The sequence below is a fragment of the Cuculus canorus genome, chromosome 4 (assembly GCF_017976375.1).
Source record: "Cuculus canorus isolate bCucCan1 chromosome 4, bCucCan1.pri, whole genome shotgun sequence".
NCBI classification, from domain to species: Eukaryota; Metazoa; Chordata; class Aves; order Cuculiformes; family Cuculidae; genus Cuculus; species Cuculus canorus.
Window position 1 is genome coordinate 64,185,634 of NC_071404.1, and position 18,092 is coordinate 64,203,725.

Here is an 18,092-nt window from a genome sequence, read left to right on the forward strand (position 1 = left end):
CACCCTACCCCTAGAATAATCAACTTTTACAAGAAACTCTTACCACAAGTCTGCCTAAGGACATTCCAAGACATCCAATATTGTCTCACCTTCTTCTGATCTCATCTGGGAATTTGTTGCAGATTTCTTTACCTAAAGCTATGTAGTAGAGATTAAGTGTGATCACTTTTACAGTATTACACCTATTCTTCACAGAATCATAGAATGGTTTGGGTTGGAAGGGACCTTTAAAGATCATTCAGTTACAACTTGGATCAGGTTCAGGGACACCTCCAACTGGATCAGGTTGCTCAAAGTCCCACGCAACCTGGCCTTGAACAACTCCAGGGATGGGGCATCCATGACTTCTCTGGACAACCTGTTCCAGTGTTTCACCACCCTCTCAGGACAAAGCTTCTTCCCAATATGTAATCTAAATCTCCCCTCTTTCATATTAAAAACTGTTACCCCTCATCCTATCCCTGCACTCCCTGATAAGAAAAAAAACCCTTCCCAGCCTTCCTATAGGCCCCCTTTAAGCACTGAAAGGCTGCTGTAAGGTCTCCTTGGTGCCTTCTCTTCTCTAAGCTGAACAACCCAGTGCTCTCATCTTGTTCTCACAGGGGAGGTGCTCCAGCTCTCTTGTACTTCACTATACCACAATTCAGGGCACAGGCCATAAAAACAGCTTTGAAACTAGAGAAGTTTAAGGCACAACACTCAGAGTAAATTGTGGCAGTTGCCTTACTCTGCTAACCTAAATTCACTAGTATATTTGTCAGCATAAATACATGTTTTATGATTTCCTATATACATAGTTAACTCTGTTAGTGAAACATTTATACATAAACCAAATTTAAAAGAATTGTTGTGCTAGAAATTCCATGGAGTTGAACTATGCTAAAAGTTAGTCAAGTTAAATGCACAGCACTAAAACTCATTTCATACAATAACCATTTTGTAATATTCCTAAAAAACTTTCTTCAACTCAATTTTTACCTATTAAGTGTTTCAAAACTTGGAGTCAGATGGCTTCAGAGAGTAATCAGACTCTATAATTAGCCACAATATCATCATTATACCTTAGTAAGATTTATAAAGCTGTAAACAAGCAGCATACACACACTTTTCTGTTGTGACAACATGTGCATGTTAGGAGTGTCACAAGTTCTGGAAGGACAGAATTGCTCAAGGATAAAGAAGAGATGCATGTCCTGGTACACTCCTACCCAGTAGTAAAGGTTTTACTCACATTTTTGTTGTCAGCCAAGATTAAGGGCAATCTAAAATATTTAGTTAATCTGTAATCTTTGTCTTATCACATACAGTTCTGAAGGGCTAAGAACACAGACCAGCTAAGCATTTTCTTCTTTAATATTAACTGAAGCTAACAGACTAGAAGTTGGGCCTTTTTGTTGTTTTCCTTTTAAAAAAAAAAAACAAAACAAAAAAACACTTTATGATGGGTTCTGCATCCAACACATCATATGCGTTATCATGTGTCATAGTCAAGTACATCTTTGACATACAATGCTAAACTGAAAATTCAGTTCAACCAGTTAAAAGGATGTCACTAAAACTCTAGAAACAGCAAGACACAATCTAAAATGAAAAAACACTTTCTGTTCCTTGACATTCCACATTCCTTTCTTTTCACTCATCTCTCATTAGTTCTTTCCGCACCTTTAGTACCGGGTACTCGTCTCCCTTTGCTAAAGTCTGTACATGTACCCTTCAAAACACGAAGCAGAAGGATGCTGCACAGCGTTGAAGGAAGAAGGATAAGAAAGTTGAAGGAAAAAGTAACATAATTCTAATGCAAAAGGAAAATGGGTATTTTAATTCAAATGTTTTATGGGCTAAAAGGTTAATCAAAACAGAGACAGCAAAAGAAACAAGTTCCATTAGCTGTCAAAGGCTTAAATGCAGAAAATACCAAGTTTCTCAAACATCTAATGTTATGCCTATTGGTGAGCGAGGTCACAACACAAGAGTTTATTTATGGGAAAACAGGTCCAGCAATACACACTCCCAAACTTATTTAAATTTTCTCAAATCAAATAATTCCCCACCAAAGCCTTGTTATATGAGAACCAGCCCTATGAGAGAGAAAGGAATTGTTTATTATGCTTTCTCCCACTTGTAGAAGTGAAGTACTAAAACAGCATTGAGCAAGTTACACGTTAAGAGAAGGCACACAGCACGGCATGCACGCACCACCCCTTTTCTTCTTCATATACTGAAAGGGTATTAAAATACACAAGTGGGCTAGAGGCTTTGATGAGACCTTCTAGAAGGGTGCAAAACCACCTCCTGCATGGCTGCATATCCCATCTCTTCACCAAAAGCCACCTCGCTGGTGACACTGACAGCAGACAGAACTTGTGTCTACACCCGTACTGTTTCAGTGCAAAGTCCAACATCTTCAGTCAAGGTGAGAAGGCACTGAACCAAAACACTGATCTCACAAGATCAGAAAGCCATGCTCATGCATTTCTCCCTACTAGTAGGTGGTTGGAAGCAGCAACCTTTTAACACACCAAAGCCAGATTAGCAGAGTTCCTGTATTAAAGCCATGAAGACACATTATTTTTTTTTTGCAATGTCTTTCCACAAATCATCGCTGATTAAGAACTGTTTCAAAAATTTTTGGAAACCATCAGAGAGGGTGGGGAGAGGTTAGGGGTTTGGGACGCAGAAGAATGACCTGATGGGTCGAGAAAAGCTACAGATACCTAGCTACTGAAGCCACACCTAGAAGAAAAGACAATGCAACTGAAGAGTTTTGTTGATGGATTTTAAGAGCTTGGCACTTTCAGCAAAAGTGAGAAATCACTGAAGCAAAATAAAAACCAAACACGCATCGCAAGATGTAACTAGGAAGAAACAAACCTCCTGACTGGGGCAAGAACACTCTAGTCATTTTGTTCAACAGGTTGCTGCAATTATCAGAGTTCTAACTTGCCAAAATAAAGAGGTTTTTAATCCTGCTTAGTCAGCAGATGTTATCTATTACACAAGATTCATCCTCCAATGTTTATATATCATCTATCAGTCTTGTTTCATTTTAGCTAAGTTTACATTTAAGCTCACATTCTGTTTTCATTCCCTATGCCAAAATAGCACTGGTCTGCTATAAAAAGGCCACAAAGATGATTTGGGAACTGAAGCATCTCTCTTAGGAGGAAAGGCTGAAAGACCTGGGTTTCTTTAGGTTATTTGGCCGGCACTAACAGATACATCCCAGTGCTGTTCCAAATCAGCATTAGAACTTGTAAGACTAGTATGTGCTATATAACGGACTGGAAACATATATAGATTTCAGCTACATACATCAGAATAAGACAGCACATGATACAGCACAGCCAGTTATGCTGATGATCCAAATAATGCTGTAGCCTACTGAAAAAGACACAGTGAGAATTTAGGGTGCCAGAAAGTAATTCTTTTACGTTCTACACAGTAACACCAAATAAAAAGATATAGGAAGCAGTAACAGGTTTATGGCTTCTTGAAAGCTGCTGCTAACATTCAAAGCAACAAGGTGTTCAAGACCAAAGAGCATTTAAATATCAACCAAACACTAACACTCTTTCTTCAATAAAATTGTTATCCTGGTGAAACCACAAGGCAGAGTAATTTCATACTCACTTTCTTAAAACACCAAAAGAATCAATGCATCTGCTAAATGATTTGACCAAAAGATTGAAGAGGAAGACAAGATGCATTTCCAAAGAGAGAAGGGAGGAACATAAGAACACTAAGGCTTTTAATTTTATCTCCTTTTTGATGTTGATTACACTATTTTTTTCATGTTTGAATGCGACTACTTAAAAACACAACAGAAGAAAGAGTGGTAGACGCTGGCCTCCCTACTTTGCTCTGAAACACTTCAGTAATGTGTGCTCCCGTCAGCTTGTTCTGTGCCAGATGCTGCCGTTGCTCCATAAAAATACCTCTATATTTTTCCATTGGGATTTGGAGGAAAATATTTTTGTTCCTTATCTGAATTGAGTCAACACGACACCATTAGTTGCTAGGCAGTGGCCAGCCCTCACTTACGGCACCAGACTCCAGTTTCTTGCTTTGAGATCAGTGCTAACTTCAGCGTTAGCCACCTAAACTGACTTCCTGCTCAAAGTAAGACAATATCACTTCCCAAGGCTACCCTAGATCTCTTTTGCATAGCAGGACAATAAGCTGCTTGCAACAGCCTTCTGTACTAGTCTTAATATTTTTTGATAGCAACATACAGATTTCTACATTGAGCTTCACTTTTACTGTATCACAATGATTCTTTAAGAAGGACTGAAATGACAACACCATTCCTCACCCCTAACTACAAATCTCATTGATAATAACAGATATGCTCCAAGAATGACAGATTTCTAGCAGCTTTATTTAACACGGGTTAAAATCTTACTCATCTCGTTCAACAACATTCTCCTCAAAAAGCTAAAAGGTTAAGAAAGACTTAAATCTAAGTATAAAGCTATTTTTCAAGCTATGTTACTACATTAAAGACTAATATTAGACTTCTCTTTTCGTCGCAGTAGGCCAAGAGCAGGCAAGCTATGCACCATCGTGACATGGCAAGGACAAGCTGAGCGAGTCTGCCTCTCCCCTCTTCTTCCCAGGCATCAATCTCACTTGTAAGAGCAAACAAAGCAGATTCTGAGGAACAGAAGACTTAAAACAGTTCATCCAAGAGTGGCAGTACGGTCTCGTATGAGGTTTCATACAAAACATGCATCGTCTCAATGCTTGTAAAAGCAACTCTGTTTTTCCTTTCTGCATCTCCTTCAGCAAAGTGAACAATTAAGCTAATATAATGCATAACACTGAGAACATGACCAGGATTTAGATATTATCCTAGTAAAGTAAATAAATAGGATTTACTTATCAACTTAGCAGGTGCAAGGCAGATTCTCAAGAGCAGCAACATGTTTCAACACCCTAAAACCAAATAAACTTTCTACTACTCACTTTTATCTAGTAAATATACTGAAAGAATCATCAAAACATAAGAAAATTATAATACAGCTACAATACAAAATTATCGATACCCAAAACCAGAATAGAAATCAAGTTCAAAGCCTAAAAGGTTTCTAGAGTCCTGTTTTAACAACGCCACGTTATTCACAGCAACTCATCAGTTTCTGAAAGCTTATCAAATTCAGGTATGAAGATTAAAAATCAACTCATTACTGACTTGTTCAGTACCTCAACTTCCCTCTCTCACCAGCATAATACAGTGTAAACGTATTTGGACTATCCCACACCTTTAAAACAAATAAGAAAAGCAGCAACCTCTCACCATTTCCATTTAATCCAACCAGTGGCGCAGCATTCTGCTCCTATTGGCCCATGGGCACCTGTCCCAGCACAGCTCCTGAGCACCCAGCAGCTGCCAGCTTCATACCTTCCACATTCCTGTGCTCAGATCTGAGACAAATCTACACCAATCACACCAAAGTTACCATGTGGTTTATTATTTACTAAGGACCCTCAGAAATCTGGTGTCAGAAATGAACAAAATTGCTCTACATCAAGTTATAGGCACACATGCACACACAGAGGAGAATTGAAACTTTTTAAATACAATGAAAAAGAGTAAGAACTAGTAAACAGAAGCAGCAACATTTTAGGAAAAGTCTTTCAAATTTTAATATGGAAGTGTTTTGTAACATCGAAAGGTTTATGATGTGCTTCAGCATCAAACAGAAAAAAAGGCTATTGAACGAATAAAATGAAAAACAAGCAACCCTAAGGTAAATGATACATAAAGAAATTAATAACAATTTTAGGGATTTTAATCTCTAATGGATATTTTTTCTTTTCAGCACATCACAGATAGGAATTTATGTCATTCTTCTGTTACGCTAGAAGCCCAAATTTTGTCACAATTCTCCCAACAAATGACATCAGGAAGTGAACACCTAGGAGCCAAAAAATAAAGCCATGTTTTTATTGGCCAATCTAAGCAAAAGAGAGTAACTTAATACCGGGGCAAGGATTAACATTCTTCAGAACACCACCTCAGTAAGGAACTAACTGGCCTTAAATTTTCTTCCACAGTGTTTGATGTTCCCTGTTAGCAGTTTTAATACACACTGGTGTCATTAATTCTGGCATAATTGCGTAATGACTAAAAGCAGCCTATTTAACAGAACAAGCCACACGTAAATGCCATGGCAGAGATATTCTAACCTTATCCCTACTTCTCAAGAGAGAAAACACCCAATTTTTGCCAGATTTCTATTTCATAGGTTACTTCCATCATATTTTATGACTGCTTCTTTCAAATGCATAATACCATAGTCTAAGTGCCACTATTCTCCACATTGCTCAAAACAGAAAGCTTTCAGATTATAGCAGCATAAACTGATATTCATAGATAGGAAAAGCATTTTAGATGCCATAACCTCCAACCGTTGCTTTCTCCTATGAAAAGTATGCAGCACAACAACACAAAACACATATCATCTTGCCTACTTTCTCTACTTCAACAACTTTTACTAGTGAAAACAAAACTTATTTCTCCTCTTCCTACCATTGCAAGTACAAGGGTACAAACTCCACACTCCCCCACATCAGGAAACAACTAATTAACATGTCGATTACCACATGCACAATATTGCAAGGCAGCACCTTGTGTGGGTTTGCTGCTATTACCCCTCAGCTGCACCATATCATCTTGGGTTCTGGTTATTTGCTTTTTCAGGTATATCTTTGAAATCAGCAAGACAGCCCCACCCCACCCTGTTAAGGGCTATTTCTTCTTTGCAGCACAGGTGTAGGGCAAAACAGCATGCTTAGTATCTCTGCGGAGACTAAGGTTCTCCTAGATCATCTCCAGGAGCTCTTAGAAAAAAAAAAAATGCTCCTCTCTGCCAGCTCAGATGGTGACAAAATATTTCAGTTCCGTTCTTCAGGAACACAATGTAAGTTACAATTCATGAAAGAAAAAAACAAGCTACAACCCTGACAATAAATTCACTGCTTCAGGGGTGGAGATATATTCCTGCGATCGACTTGATGCAAGACCTCTATCCTAAAGACTCTGCTGAAGGGTCAGGCAACTGTGATGGAAATGACTATGGAGTACCACAAAGATAGTTTGCCTTCCATGTTCCATGGATCCAAAGGGATCCAAAGGGATCCATGTTCCTGATCCTCCATGTCTCTGACAACAAAATAGACCAAAAGTAAGAGTACATTAGAAAGCAAGAACTAAGAAAAACAAATTTGCCACGCAGAAAATTATGAAAGAATTCTGTCGAATTCATGCAGTTTCCAAAGAAAAAAACATCTAGCATTTCAGGATTTTCTGCAAAGTTTTCCCTATGTCATACTGCACCAAATGGTAGCAAGACAGACACCATGCTATGTATATAATCTGTTCCCAAAAGAAAACTTTGCATTGGTCCAAAAGTAACAGCCTGAATCCATAACACCAAAACAGCTGTACCATCACAGCTTTCACTGATAACACTTTCTGCAATACCTTCAGCTCTGCAATCAGCACAGACCTGGGGAATGCCTTCCAGAAGTGACTGAATTAGAAAACATGAGACGAGAACACTCTTTTTCAGAGATCAGGATTTTACTATTATTAATGTAAAGATAGATGAATTCAGAAGGTAAGATTACAGTTCTGGTAGTGAATTTTCTAGTAGAAATGTAACACTCACTTTAGCCTTTTATCAGACAAGTCTGTCCACTAAACGGAACAACCCTAATTCTTGTCAAACACCACAGATTTTTAAGGCCCTCCTGCATTTATTAATTGTTTTTTAACTCATAGTTATTTTTTAGGATGCTGATGATCCTGTTTCACACGCCTTTTACACCTTAAATGAACTTATTGATCTATCAAGGACAATTTGCAAACAAGCAGGAGTGTTCACTAGCAAGTAAATCAGAAGACCATACTGCTTAAGGAGTAAAATTGTGCTAGATAACTGAAAACATTCTCCTCAACTGGGAACTTTTGTAAAAAGTAATTAAGTAGTTAAAGTTTAAAAAAAAAAAAAAAGTTTATTGTACAGATACTCATCCAACATCGGCATTCTGCAAGTTTTAATTCCAGAGTGTTGATTTCTTTCCCAGACATTTCCCACACAATAACTATGATGTTTACATAAAACAGAATATATTGTGTTGAATTACTACTTTGATTGCTAAAGAAAAGACCAATTCACTGTTGGGTAGAAACTCAATTTTGTCATTATGTTATTCAATTTATAAAGGAGTTTTCAGGTTGGGGGCAATCCCACATAAAAAAATATATACTCTGAATATGGAAAATGAAGTATTAAGTCCTCATAGGTCACTTTAAATTAAATAGTCTCTGTATGCAGAGCACTGTACTTATCAAAATCCAAATAACTAAACAGGACACATCTACCTAATTTCTTCAGTCATCAAAATTCATTCATGGCAGTCAGGTAAAGTTGTTAAACCAACACTGCAGGAGGACATGACCCTATAACCATGGCACAGAGACTTTCCTCTTCCCAGAGACAGGACAAACTTCATTATTTGAAGTCTATTGTCCTAGAAAGCACGCATGCAAACGAAACTTGATGTGATTGAGAAAGCTGGAGGGGAAGCACAGCTCAGCCTGGGATGGGAAGTTCACAGCAAACACGCCAGCTTGTAGTTTTTTTATATGCTGCATCTGCTGCCGTTGAGCATTAATATCATCTCTAAGAGCTCACCTCCAATAAATAGTTTCAGCAAGATCTTTTTTCTTCCATAGCAGCAAAGCAAGGCAGGAGGAAAAAAAAAGAAACAACTACCAACCTTTCCTCACAGTTTGTAGCTAAATAAATCCTGAACAGTATCTCATGCAATAAAGGCCTTTTTCCAGACAGAGCACTCTGCCTGCTTTAGTTCCAGTCATCTGCAAAAAATACATGTGTTAGTGCTTTTCACAAGAAGCTAGAAGACAACTCCATAATGGGAAGTTGGCAGCCAAAACACAAGGAAAGCTGGTAGCCACCTCCCTAATGAATGACTAGAGCAAGTATTTTTATCATCTTTAAAAGCACATGCTGTTCAACTAACGGTTTGAAATGTTTTATGAAGCTTCATATCAAGTCTGCAGAAATGTCAACATTAAATGTGAAAACCTTTGCAGAAAAAAATATTCACTACGCTTTCACTCTTCAAAATGGCAGAGATCTCAAAACATTGTCACTTGTACGGAATTGCTGCCTGTCTGTACATTTGCATGTGTAGACAAAAACCCACAAGGAGATCAAACTTGCAAGATGCTGCAATTGCTCCATAACAAAACATGTCCAAACATGCACTCAGCACACCTGCACACGTATAACTTAGAGCCTTATAGGAAATAGCTACCAAATACTCTGTCATCAGCAAGACCATAAAAGGTTCAGAAATTCAAGTTACGTTTTCACCAGTTCCTCTGCTCAGGAGTCATGAAAGTAAAGCAAAATTCTTCCAGTAGGCTGAGTAAGACCTTACACAGTACAGATTTATTTTCCCAAGTGCAAAAGGATCCTGTAGGAGATGGCATAGAAAAAAAAGCAGTGAGGAATCAAATGAGCAGCTGAGATCTATAATTCAACAAGTCATAACCCAAAGGTTGAGCACTTGGCTATTTATTTACTTATTTGTTTACTTATTTAATAAAAGGTGGGAATATGAGTGCATTTTGGAAAATACTTGACAATTTAGCACATTTCTACACAATAAACCTTAAAAATCAAAAATCAAAACTAAGAGGATAGGAATTCCGACAAGATTTACATTAAATAATTTTAAAGAGTTATAGATTTTTTGTGCACTGTAGACAAGCCAGGGTGAATCTTCAGCATTAAGCAAGATGGGATAACCACAACAGGCCCTCACAGAGGGAAGAGTTCAAGAATAACTTTGCTGTAGTTAGACACAGAAGTGAAATTAATCCAAGTTTTGACAGAGAAAACAGCTGGCAGCAACTGTGGTGCAGAGGGCAGTCCATACTTACATCATAAATAGCTTCCAGAAAAACCACTGGACAGCACAGCAATGGGTCACTAAACGATGCCCAAATGAAAAACAAGTTTTACTACACACACTTCTGGAAAGGTGTCAAATAGTAATGCTTTATAACTAAAATCCCAACAGTGTGTGTCAAAAGGAAGTTTTTGTAACAGCTCTCACATGAGCTGCACCTAACTAAACCATATCAAACCTGAAGCTTCTAATAAGGTCAGACCAAACCCCTGTACACACACCATAGAACGTGTCCACATCCTTATACTGAATGCAGGATACCTTTAAATCGAGAACAACAGCAGAAAGCACAGAAATACATGAAACGTGGAAGTAAAGGATGAGTCCCTCACTCTCCCGTCACTGCTCTCACTGTTGCTCTTTTAAAGTTGTTGCTTTAAAACAACAGGGAAGCCACTGGGAGAATTAATTGATAAGTTTTGCTGCAACTGGTTTGTATGTTTAATTATCTTGTCATATAAATCTGTCTTGTATCAAGAGATACTATGCAGACCATCTCCAGACATGGTTAAATAACCTGAGAGAATAAACACTTCCTTACAGTTGCAAGAATTTATTGATATGCTTAGTTGTCTTGTAATATATAACTGTTTTAGGTCAGCAGATAACCTGAAGGAAGTCTCCAGACATGGTTGGATAACCTAAAAAAATAAAGATTCTTTGAGGACTTACACAGTCCTTTGTCTAAAACGAGTCTTTATACCTGCTGCTTTTGTAAGATAGGATGCCTTTTTTAGAAGAGCATCCAATTCAGCGTTGAATTGTAAAATAAAATTATTATTGCCTTTGCTTCGGAGACTTTGTCCTTTTCAATATTTTACCAGTGAATAAGTGTTTCTCACACCCTGATGCTCCAGCATCAACTTCACCTGCCAGCTTCTCCAATTACTGCAATTTATTTTCCTGGGCAGAAGGATAAAGTTATTGCTCCTGCCACCAATAACTGCTAACAGAGCTCAACTATGTAGTATGGTATATGTGAAAAGTGACACTTTACTCATCTCTGGTCTGGATATTTGTGCAATATTTGAACTCCATATGCACAGAAATCCCAAAATGCTTCTGTCAGTTTCAGATTAGAAATTTTACAAGAGGCCAAGGAATAAATCATAGGATATTACCACGTGTGTAAAAGAGATGCACTGTCAAACTTACTAACTCTGATCAGGAAAAATACTTTGACCTTAAATTTATTGACACAAAAGCATGTGAAAGACTCAACGCTCTAGGATATCAGAACTTTACCTAAATGAGTTTCCAATATGGATACCAGTGGTGACTGGCTCCTAAATCAAAGATCACTAAATGATCAAAAATCAAAACAAAAATTGAAAAAAAATCAAATCAAAACAAAAATTTAAAAAAAAAATCAAATCAAAACAAAACAGTTGAGCAACAGCAATTTAGGATAGCCAAGAGCAACCACCACATCCCCATGAGAAGCACAAAGCATGAAAGAAGCATCTTGCAATCCTACCCAACTATGCTAACATAACTTAAAAACAGGAAACAACGCCATTTGTTTTGTCTTCCAATGCAACTTTGACATTTCATACCATTTTCAAACAAAAGACAAAATACAGAATATAACAGAGTAAAAGATTACTTACATACCTTATGATTTGATACAAGAATTAGCTTAAATTTACTATCTCAGTTTCAGAGGAAAGTCAAGCTGGTTTTGTTTCTAAATAAGCACAATGTGTATAATCTTACAGGGCAAGTACCAGCCTACAGAACTCTGTTTCAGCTGTATTACCATGTGCTCTGCATTTCTGATATAAGGTATCCTCACAAGAGAGAGGATAAAGCAGTTTCTTGCATAAATTGAGCAATACCATGAAGGTATTCACAACTCTTCTTATCAGGAAGTGTAGCAATAGGATGAGGGGTAACAGTTCTAAGCTGAAAGAGGGGAGATTTAGATTAGGTATGAAGAAGAAATTTTTTCCTGTGAGGGTGGTGAGGCACTGGAAGAGGTTGCCCAGAGAAGTTACGGATGCCCCATGCCTGCATGAGCTTTAAAGTCCCTTCCAACCCAACCATTCTAAGATTCTAACCTCTCTTAGAGACTCTTTATATATCCTACACTGTGACTATTCTCACTACTTTGATGATACAAAAAGCACTTTCTGTAACAGAATAGCAATACAGAAGTTCAGTACTTCATTCAAACTTCATTTCCAAAGGGAAAGTTATTTTATAAAACATTTGGATATGTTAAGTTTCTACTACAACTTCTGGGGATGAGGCAACACTAACCTTTGAAGAACTTTATAAAACGGGAAATACTGATTTTTGCTTTGCCCATCTTCCCTGAATCCATTAACAACAGCTTATATTCAAGTACTGTCCCTACTTAAGGCATCAGCCAAAGGATCCACAACTCTGCCTTGGTAGCCCAGGCATATTCAGCATACTCAGAACTCTAACTGCATATGTTAGGGTGGGTGAGAAGTGGGGACAAAAAGGGAGCAGAAGACTAAAGCTGATCTATAACTGATAACAAATGTTGTAAAATAGAAATCTAAGCATGGGTTCCCTTCTCTAAAACAAGGCAAAATAAAAAAAAAAAAAAAGAAAAAAAATCAATTCTAGCCTAGTAGCTCAATTGTGGAGCTGTTGGGACAGTGACAATCTATGTTATAGAATCATGGAATCATTTTGGTTGGAAAAAACCTTTAAAATCACTAAGTCCGACCACAAACCTAACACTGCCAACTCCACCACTAAACCACGTTCCTAAGTGCCATACCTACATGTGCTTTAAATACCTCCAAGGATAGCAACTCAAACTCTTCCCTGGGCAGCCTGTTCCAGTGCTGGACAACCCTTTCAAGTGAAGAAATTTTTCCCGATACCCATTCTAAGCGCCACACACATTTCCCCCCACCCCCCGGCACAACTTGAGGCCATTTCCTCTCATTCTTTCACTCCTTACTCAGGAGAAGAGACCAACACCGGCCTTGCTACAACCTCCTTTCAGGCAGCTATGGAGAGCAATAAGGTCTCCCCTCAGCCTTCTCTTCCCCAGAGCAAACAACCTTGGTTCCTTCAGCTGCTCCTTCTAAGACTTGTGCTCCACACCCTTCACCAGTTTCATTGCCCTTCTCTGGACATGCTAGAACTCAATGTCCTTCTTGTAACAAGCAGCCCAAGAGTATTTCACAGCACTTCAGATGCTCCCGAGTACAGCAGGACAAGCACTTCCCTAGTCCTGCTGGCCACACTACAGCCGATACAAGCCAGGATGCTGTTGGCCTTCTTGGCCATCTGGGCACAGTGTTATATGAACAACAGAAGAACCACAAATTTCAAGGATGTTGCCTGAAATGACTACAACACAACTAAGGCATGACAAATTACACAACAATCTGAAGGAAATGCTTCAGCTTTCACCAGTGAACATACTGGGTCTGTGCAACACAGGAGGGGAGTTACATACAGCATGTACACCTACATATATGGAATTGCCCTATGGAGAGAAAAATCAAACAACTTAAAATCAGCTTCAAATAAAAAAGAAGGTACGCCACACTTCTGTGATAGTTATCTTGCAACAGGATCATGCAAGAGCACTACCAACAAATCTCCTAAGAGATATGCTAGTTAGAAAGCAAGTCAAAACCACAAGACACTTAAGGGTTATTCTTGATAGCCAGAAGACAGACCTTCAGGTTTGACAACTGAAAAACTCTTGAACCCAAAACAGTGCCGTGAATTAGCAGTGAATTAGCAGACTAGCCATCAACACTTCCTACCATGACAACCTCAGCAGTGCAGAACAAGCCCCTTTACTGCTGTGGCTTACGAGGGAGATGGGCTCTGCCAAGAAATATCACCTCCAGCTCCACTTGGTATCCAGCACAAAGCCTTAGCATCTCACATCCCGATGAAAGGAAAGGGCATTCGGTGCCCTCCCATAAGACTTCACCACACATATATTGTGCTGTTTCTTTAAACCAGCATAGAAAGAGAATCATGGCAGCACGTCACCCACCCAGTTACAGTTCCTGAGCCGCTGTGCCACTCAGAGCAGTGAACAAACTGATGCCACAGCTGCTGGGGAAATAGGGAGCAGGAGGAAAACAGCTGCTACCATTTAGAAGAGGGAGCATAACTGTAACATTGCAGCATTTTGCCTGAAAGGGACGTACAAGCAGCTACTCCAGGTCCTATCACACTTAAGAATTTATAGACTAAAGTTATCTACTCCTTTCCTCCAAATTCTCAGTCCCATGGAGACTGGATTTGCTCTGGAGAGGTATGAAGTAAAAAATAATACTTCATTTACTAAAACTCATCACTTGAAACCTTATGCTGAAATTATATATGAAGAGATTACGGCTACTGTACTGCACATAGCTAGGAGTATATGCTTTAGTACTTCAAATGCAACATTTATTCTGATTATCGAGGAAATGTAATAAAATATATAAATATATATAAATACATAAAATATTCTGGTTATCAAGGAAACAAAAGTAACATGCTGAACGTACATTGCAGTGTTATACTACTAAAATATTTAACGTGGCAGCATTATATGAAGCTTGGAGATGAAAACCAGCAGAATTCACAATTCCTCCTCTCTGGCATCTCAGGAAAACTCACAGAAACTATTACCCAACTGGGCTCAGACAGTACAGGCAGCAAAAGGGTGGTCTGACGGCAGGCAGACCACTGAATATTCAGCGGCAGAATATATTAATTACTCAGCTTGACACTGGAGGATGAACATGGCACGTCTATCATGTCTATCGTTCTGCACTCCAGCTGTACCGGCTTTACGGCTCAACCTTTAGCACTAGCTGGTACAAACTGTCCTGGCTGCTCACAAGACTTAAAATGTGCATGCCTTTTAAATCAGATTACTCATGCAGCAAGCTTGGAAGCAAGCAGAAAACAACCAGGATGATGGAAGAAAGTAAAGTAATTAACAAACAACCCCTGACAGCAAACAAAACAAAAATTTGGGGAAAAAAGGCACCAAATGTGAAAGCCTGACAGCTATGGAGCACAATTGCCTGACTAGGTCTACATTTCACCAGGCTGACAGGGAAGATGAAATAGTTGTCCTCTTGCCGGTTCCACCCTCTGACCCCTATACGTCACCAAAAAAAAAAACCAACCCAGAAGATACTACCAGTTACAATCATCAACTTACGCAACTGCCACGCAGTTGACCTCAGTTTATGCATTTTTTAAGTACAAAATCAACAAGCAAGCAACTTGTTTGGCAGGCATTTCAGCGAAAGAGGCTCTTTTAGTAAGCTGTCTTAAAAATAATCATCAGATTTAAACAATTACTTTTCTGTGGATCCCACTAAAGAGATGGTGCTTAAATACTCAATCAGAGACTGGAGGAGTCAAATAAAGAGACTTTTAAGTGACTAGCCTGCATCTTTTGAAACAGAAACGCAGGCGACAAGACTGCTACACAGAAACCACTCATCCCTGCAAAGAAAAAAAAATCATAGGTTGTTACAGAAAAATATGCACATTGGTCTTTTTTTTTTTTAAATTAAAAAAAAAAAAACTTCTCTTGAAAGCAAAGGCACTTTGAGTCACAGATTCTGAAGCTTCTAGAGGAAAAATGGATTAGTAGAATAAACTGACCACATACAGAATCTCTGTAAGACAGCAGTAGGATAATGGTATTTTCTGTGTAAAAGGAAGGCACAGCAGAAAACCCTAACCTAGCAAAGCAATGTTTTTAAGGCAAAAGATTCAGAGACTTGAATCACAACACTCATGCTGGGACATTCCATACTTCTCTAACAATTTGCAGCCTCTCTATTTTTGGGAGATAGATTTTTTTTCCTCTATTCTTAGTACTTTCTCTCAAGAAAAAAAAATAGATAAGAGAATATAATTTAAAATAAAATAGGAATTACCCTAGATGGCAGAAGAAACCCCTTTCTCCTCCTTTAAAGCTCTCTAATTAGCACAAGTGATGAGAACGGTCACAGAGGCAGATCAGGATGCATATTCCTGAAAACATGAAGAAGTTCATATGGAAGACTGGTTGATGTTGCTTCACAGCTACTCACAAACATTAAAAAGAACCTGATCCTGGTGATGGAGGGATTTTTGGTTTTAAGACTTCTGCTTTCTCTTTGACTTTTAAGTCAAGAAAACAAACCTGTCTGTCCTAATGCAATATTCCTTCGTTCCTCATAACTTTTATATTATGTTGATAGCTGCAAAACCAAAACCTTTAACAAATGCTTATCAAAGTTTCTTATCAAAACACACAGATTAACTGTGACACAAGAGTCATTCAAGCAGTGAAGAACACCCTAAAATTAACCTGGGTAATAAAACTAATCCCACATTTCAACAGATAAGGGAGTGGCAGAGTTATTGGACCATGTAGGATATCTATTTCCCTAAAGCAGGCCTTTCAATCTGGCTCCCTCAGTAGCTTCTTCCTTCCAACACTCAAGGGAAAAGGAAAACCTACAACTCAAGCTAACATGAGAGAGGCACAGACTTTCCATATATTATAAGTCATAAGGTGAAAGCAAGAGCACAAGAGACAGACTGACCGCCAGCATAGTGATTACTCAGCTAAGACAAGTCACACGACAGCACAAGGTTCAACTACACTATTTCCCCTCTCATTTAGGTACCTAACACAGTATTAAAAAAGATGTACTATGGAAAGTTACATTTCCAATGGAAAACACATTTCTTGTCCAAGAGAACTATAATAGTGGTGTTCTCTTCCTCTCCTCCCTCAAAAACATAAAACCCAAAAGAAAGCATTACTAGAACTACTTGAACGAGTTCTGTAGCTCAAGAAACAGCAACTATAAGACCAGGCACAAAAGTGTTCCCTCAGGTTTTGGTGTCCTGTCTCACCATAACTATGCCCAAACTTATTCAGCAGACACCAACTATCAAGGTGACCACTTAGAATGCAGAATATAACGTAGGGATTTATTCTCACTCTGGCTTTCCAAGTGTCACTGTAATCTAAACACCCACATTTTAAATGCACACATTGAAGACATGCATTGTATGTACAACTACACAGACAGCTACTCTGGTTGGACATCCCACTATGCTTTCTCCATGTCACAGATGAAATATTTTACTACACTGAAAACCAAAAGTAAAACAACAAAACATAAAAAAGCAAAATCCACCAGCTAGGAGATTCTGCAAATGTTTCTTAGCTGATCTTCTTAAGGCAAGATAAACACCTATTAACATACTTGAAAAGTCCAGTCTTTCCCCTGAAGACCCACAGGCAAACCAATGCAGTCTCCTTGATCCAGCCACAATTCACAGCAGACTCAAGTTTTCAACTGATAAAGCCTGTTCTTAAAGTTCTGCTAGAATTTCTCACAGGCAGTTTCAAATGGCTAACTGGAAAAAAAGAAATCGATGAAGAGCATTTTTTAGCTTTGGGAACAGTTTACTTTGTGTGTCTGGAGCATCACCTTTATGACAATAACTCCAAGCCCTGCGAACATCTACGCATTGTTGTTACACAGCAATAACATGGATGCTCTGCCACATCAAGTTCAGTTCTTCAACAACAGCATTTTCAGGAGCATGCACGCTCCACATGCGTGTATTTAAATACCAAACACAATTCATAGAATATTGTGACGCAGGTATCGCACAGCAAGTTTTTGAAAAGCTAGCAGTACTTCTCTGATGAAAGAGAAAAGTCTATCAAGACAAACCAAGTACGCTTCCATTTGCTCAAACATTATTTCAGATAATTCACAGCAAGGAAGGGTCAGCAATCACAGTTTTCTACCTCACTTTAGCTGCACTGCTGATTTATGGTTGGGGGACTACACTATCAGTAAAACATCCATTAAAAAAAAACCATGAAAGACAGTAAAAAGTCTGTAAAACAAAGAGCTAGCCTCATTCAACTTACCACACACGGCCTCAAGCTCCACCAGGGGAGGTTCAGGCTTGACATCCGGAAAAAATTTTTCACCGAAAGGCTCATTGGGCACTGGCAGAGGCTGCCCAGGGAGGGGATTGAGTCACCTTCCCTGGAGGTGTTTAAGGGACAGGTGGACAAAGTGCTGAGGGGTATGGTTTAGGGAGTGTTA

At 38.7% G+C, this 18,092-nt stretch overlaps 1 protein-coding gene across 3 annotated transcripts in view; it reads right to left on the reverse strand.

Moving 5' to 3' along the window:
* Positions 1-18,092, reverse strand: part of ARHGAP10 (Rho GTPase activating protein 10) — a 149,083-nt gene that overhangs the window by 104,527 nt on the left and 26,464 nt on the right. The window contains exon 1 of one of the 3 annotated variants that reach the window (XM_054064844.1): positions 44-89. The exons of the other annotated variants lie outside the window; for them this stretch is intronic. Coding sequence (XP_053920819.1) covers positions 44-74 — 31 coding nt within the window. The 5' untranslated portion in view covers positions 75-89. Of the gene's footprint in view, positions 1-43; positions 90-18,092 lie in introns of those variants that run through there. 3 annotated transcript variants of the gene reach the window in all.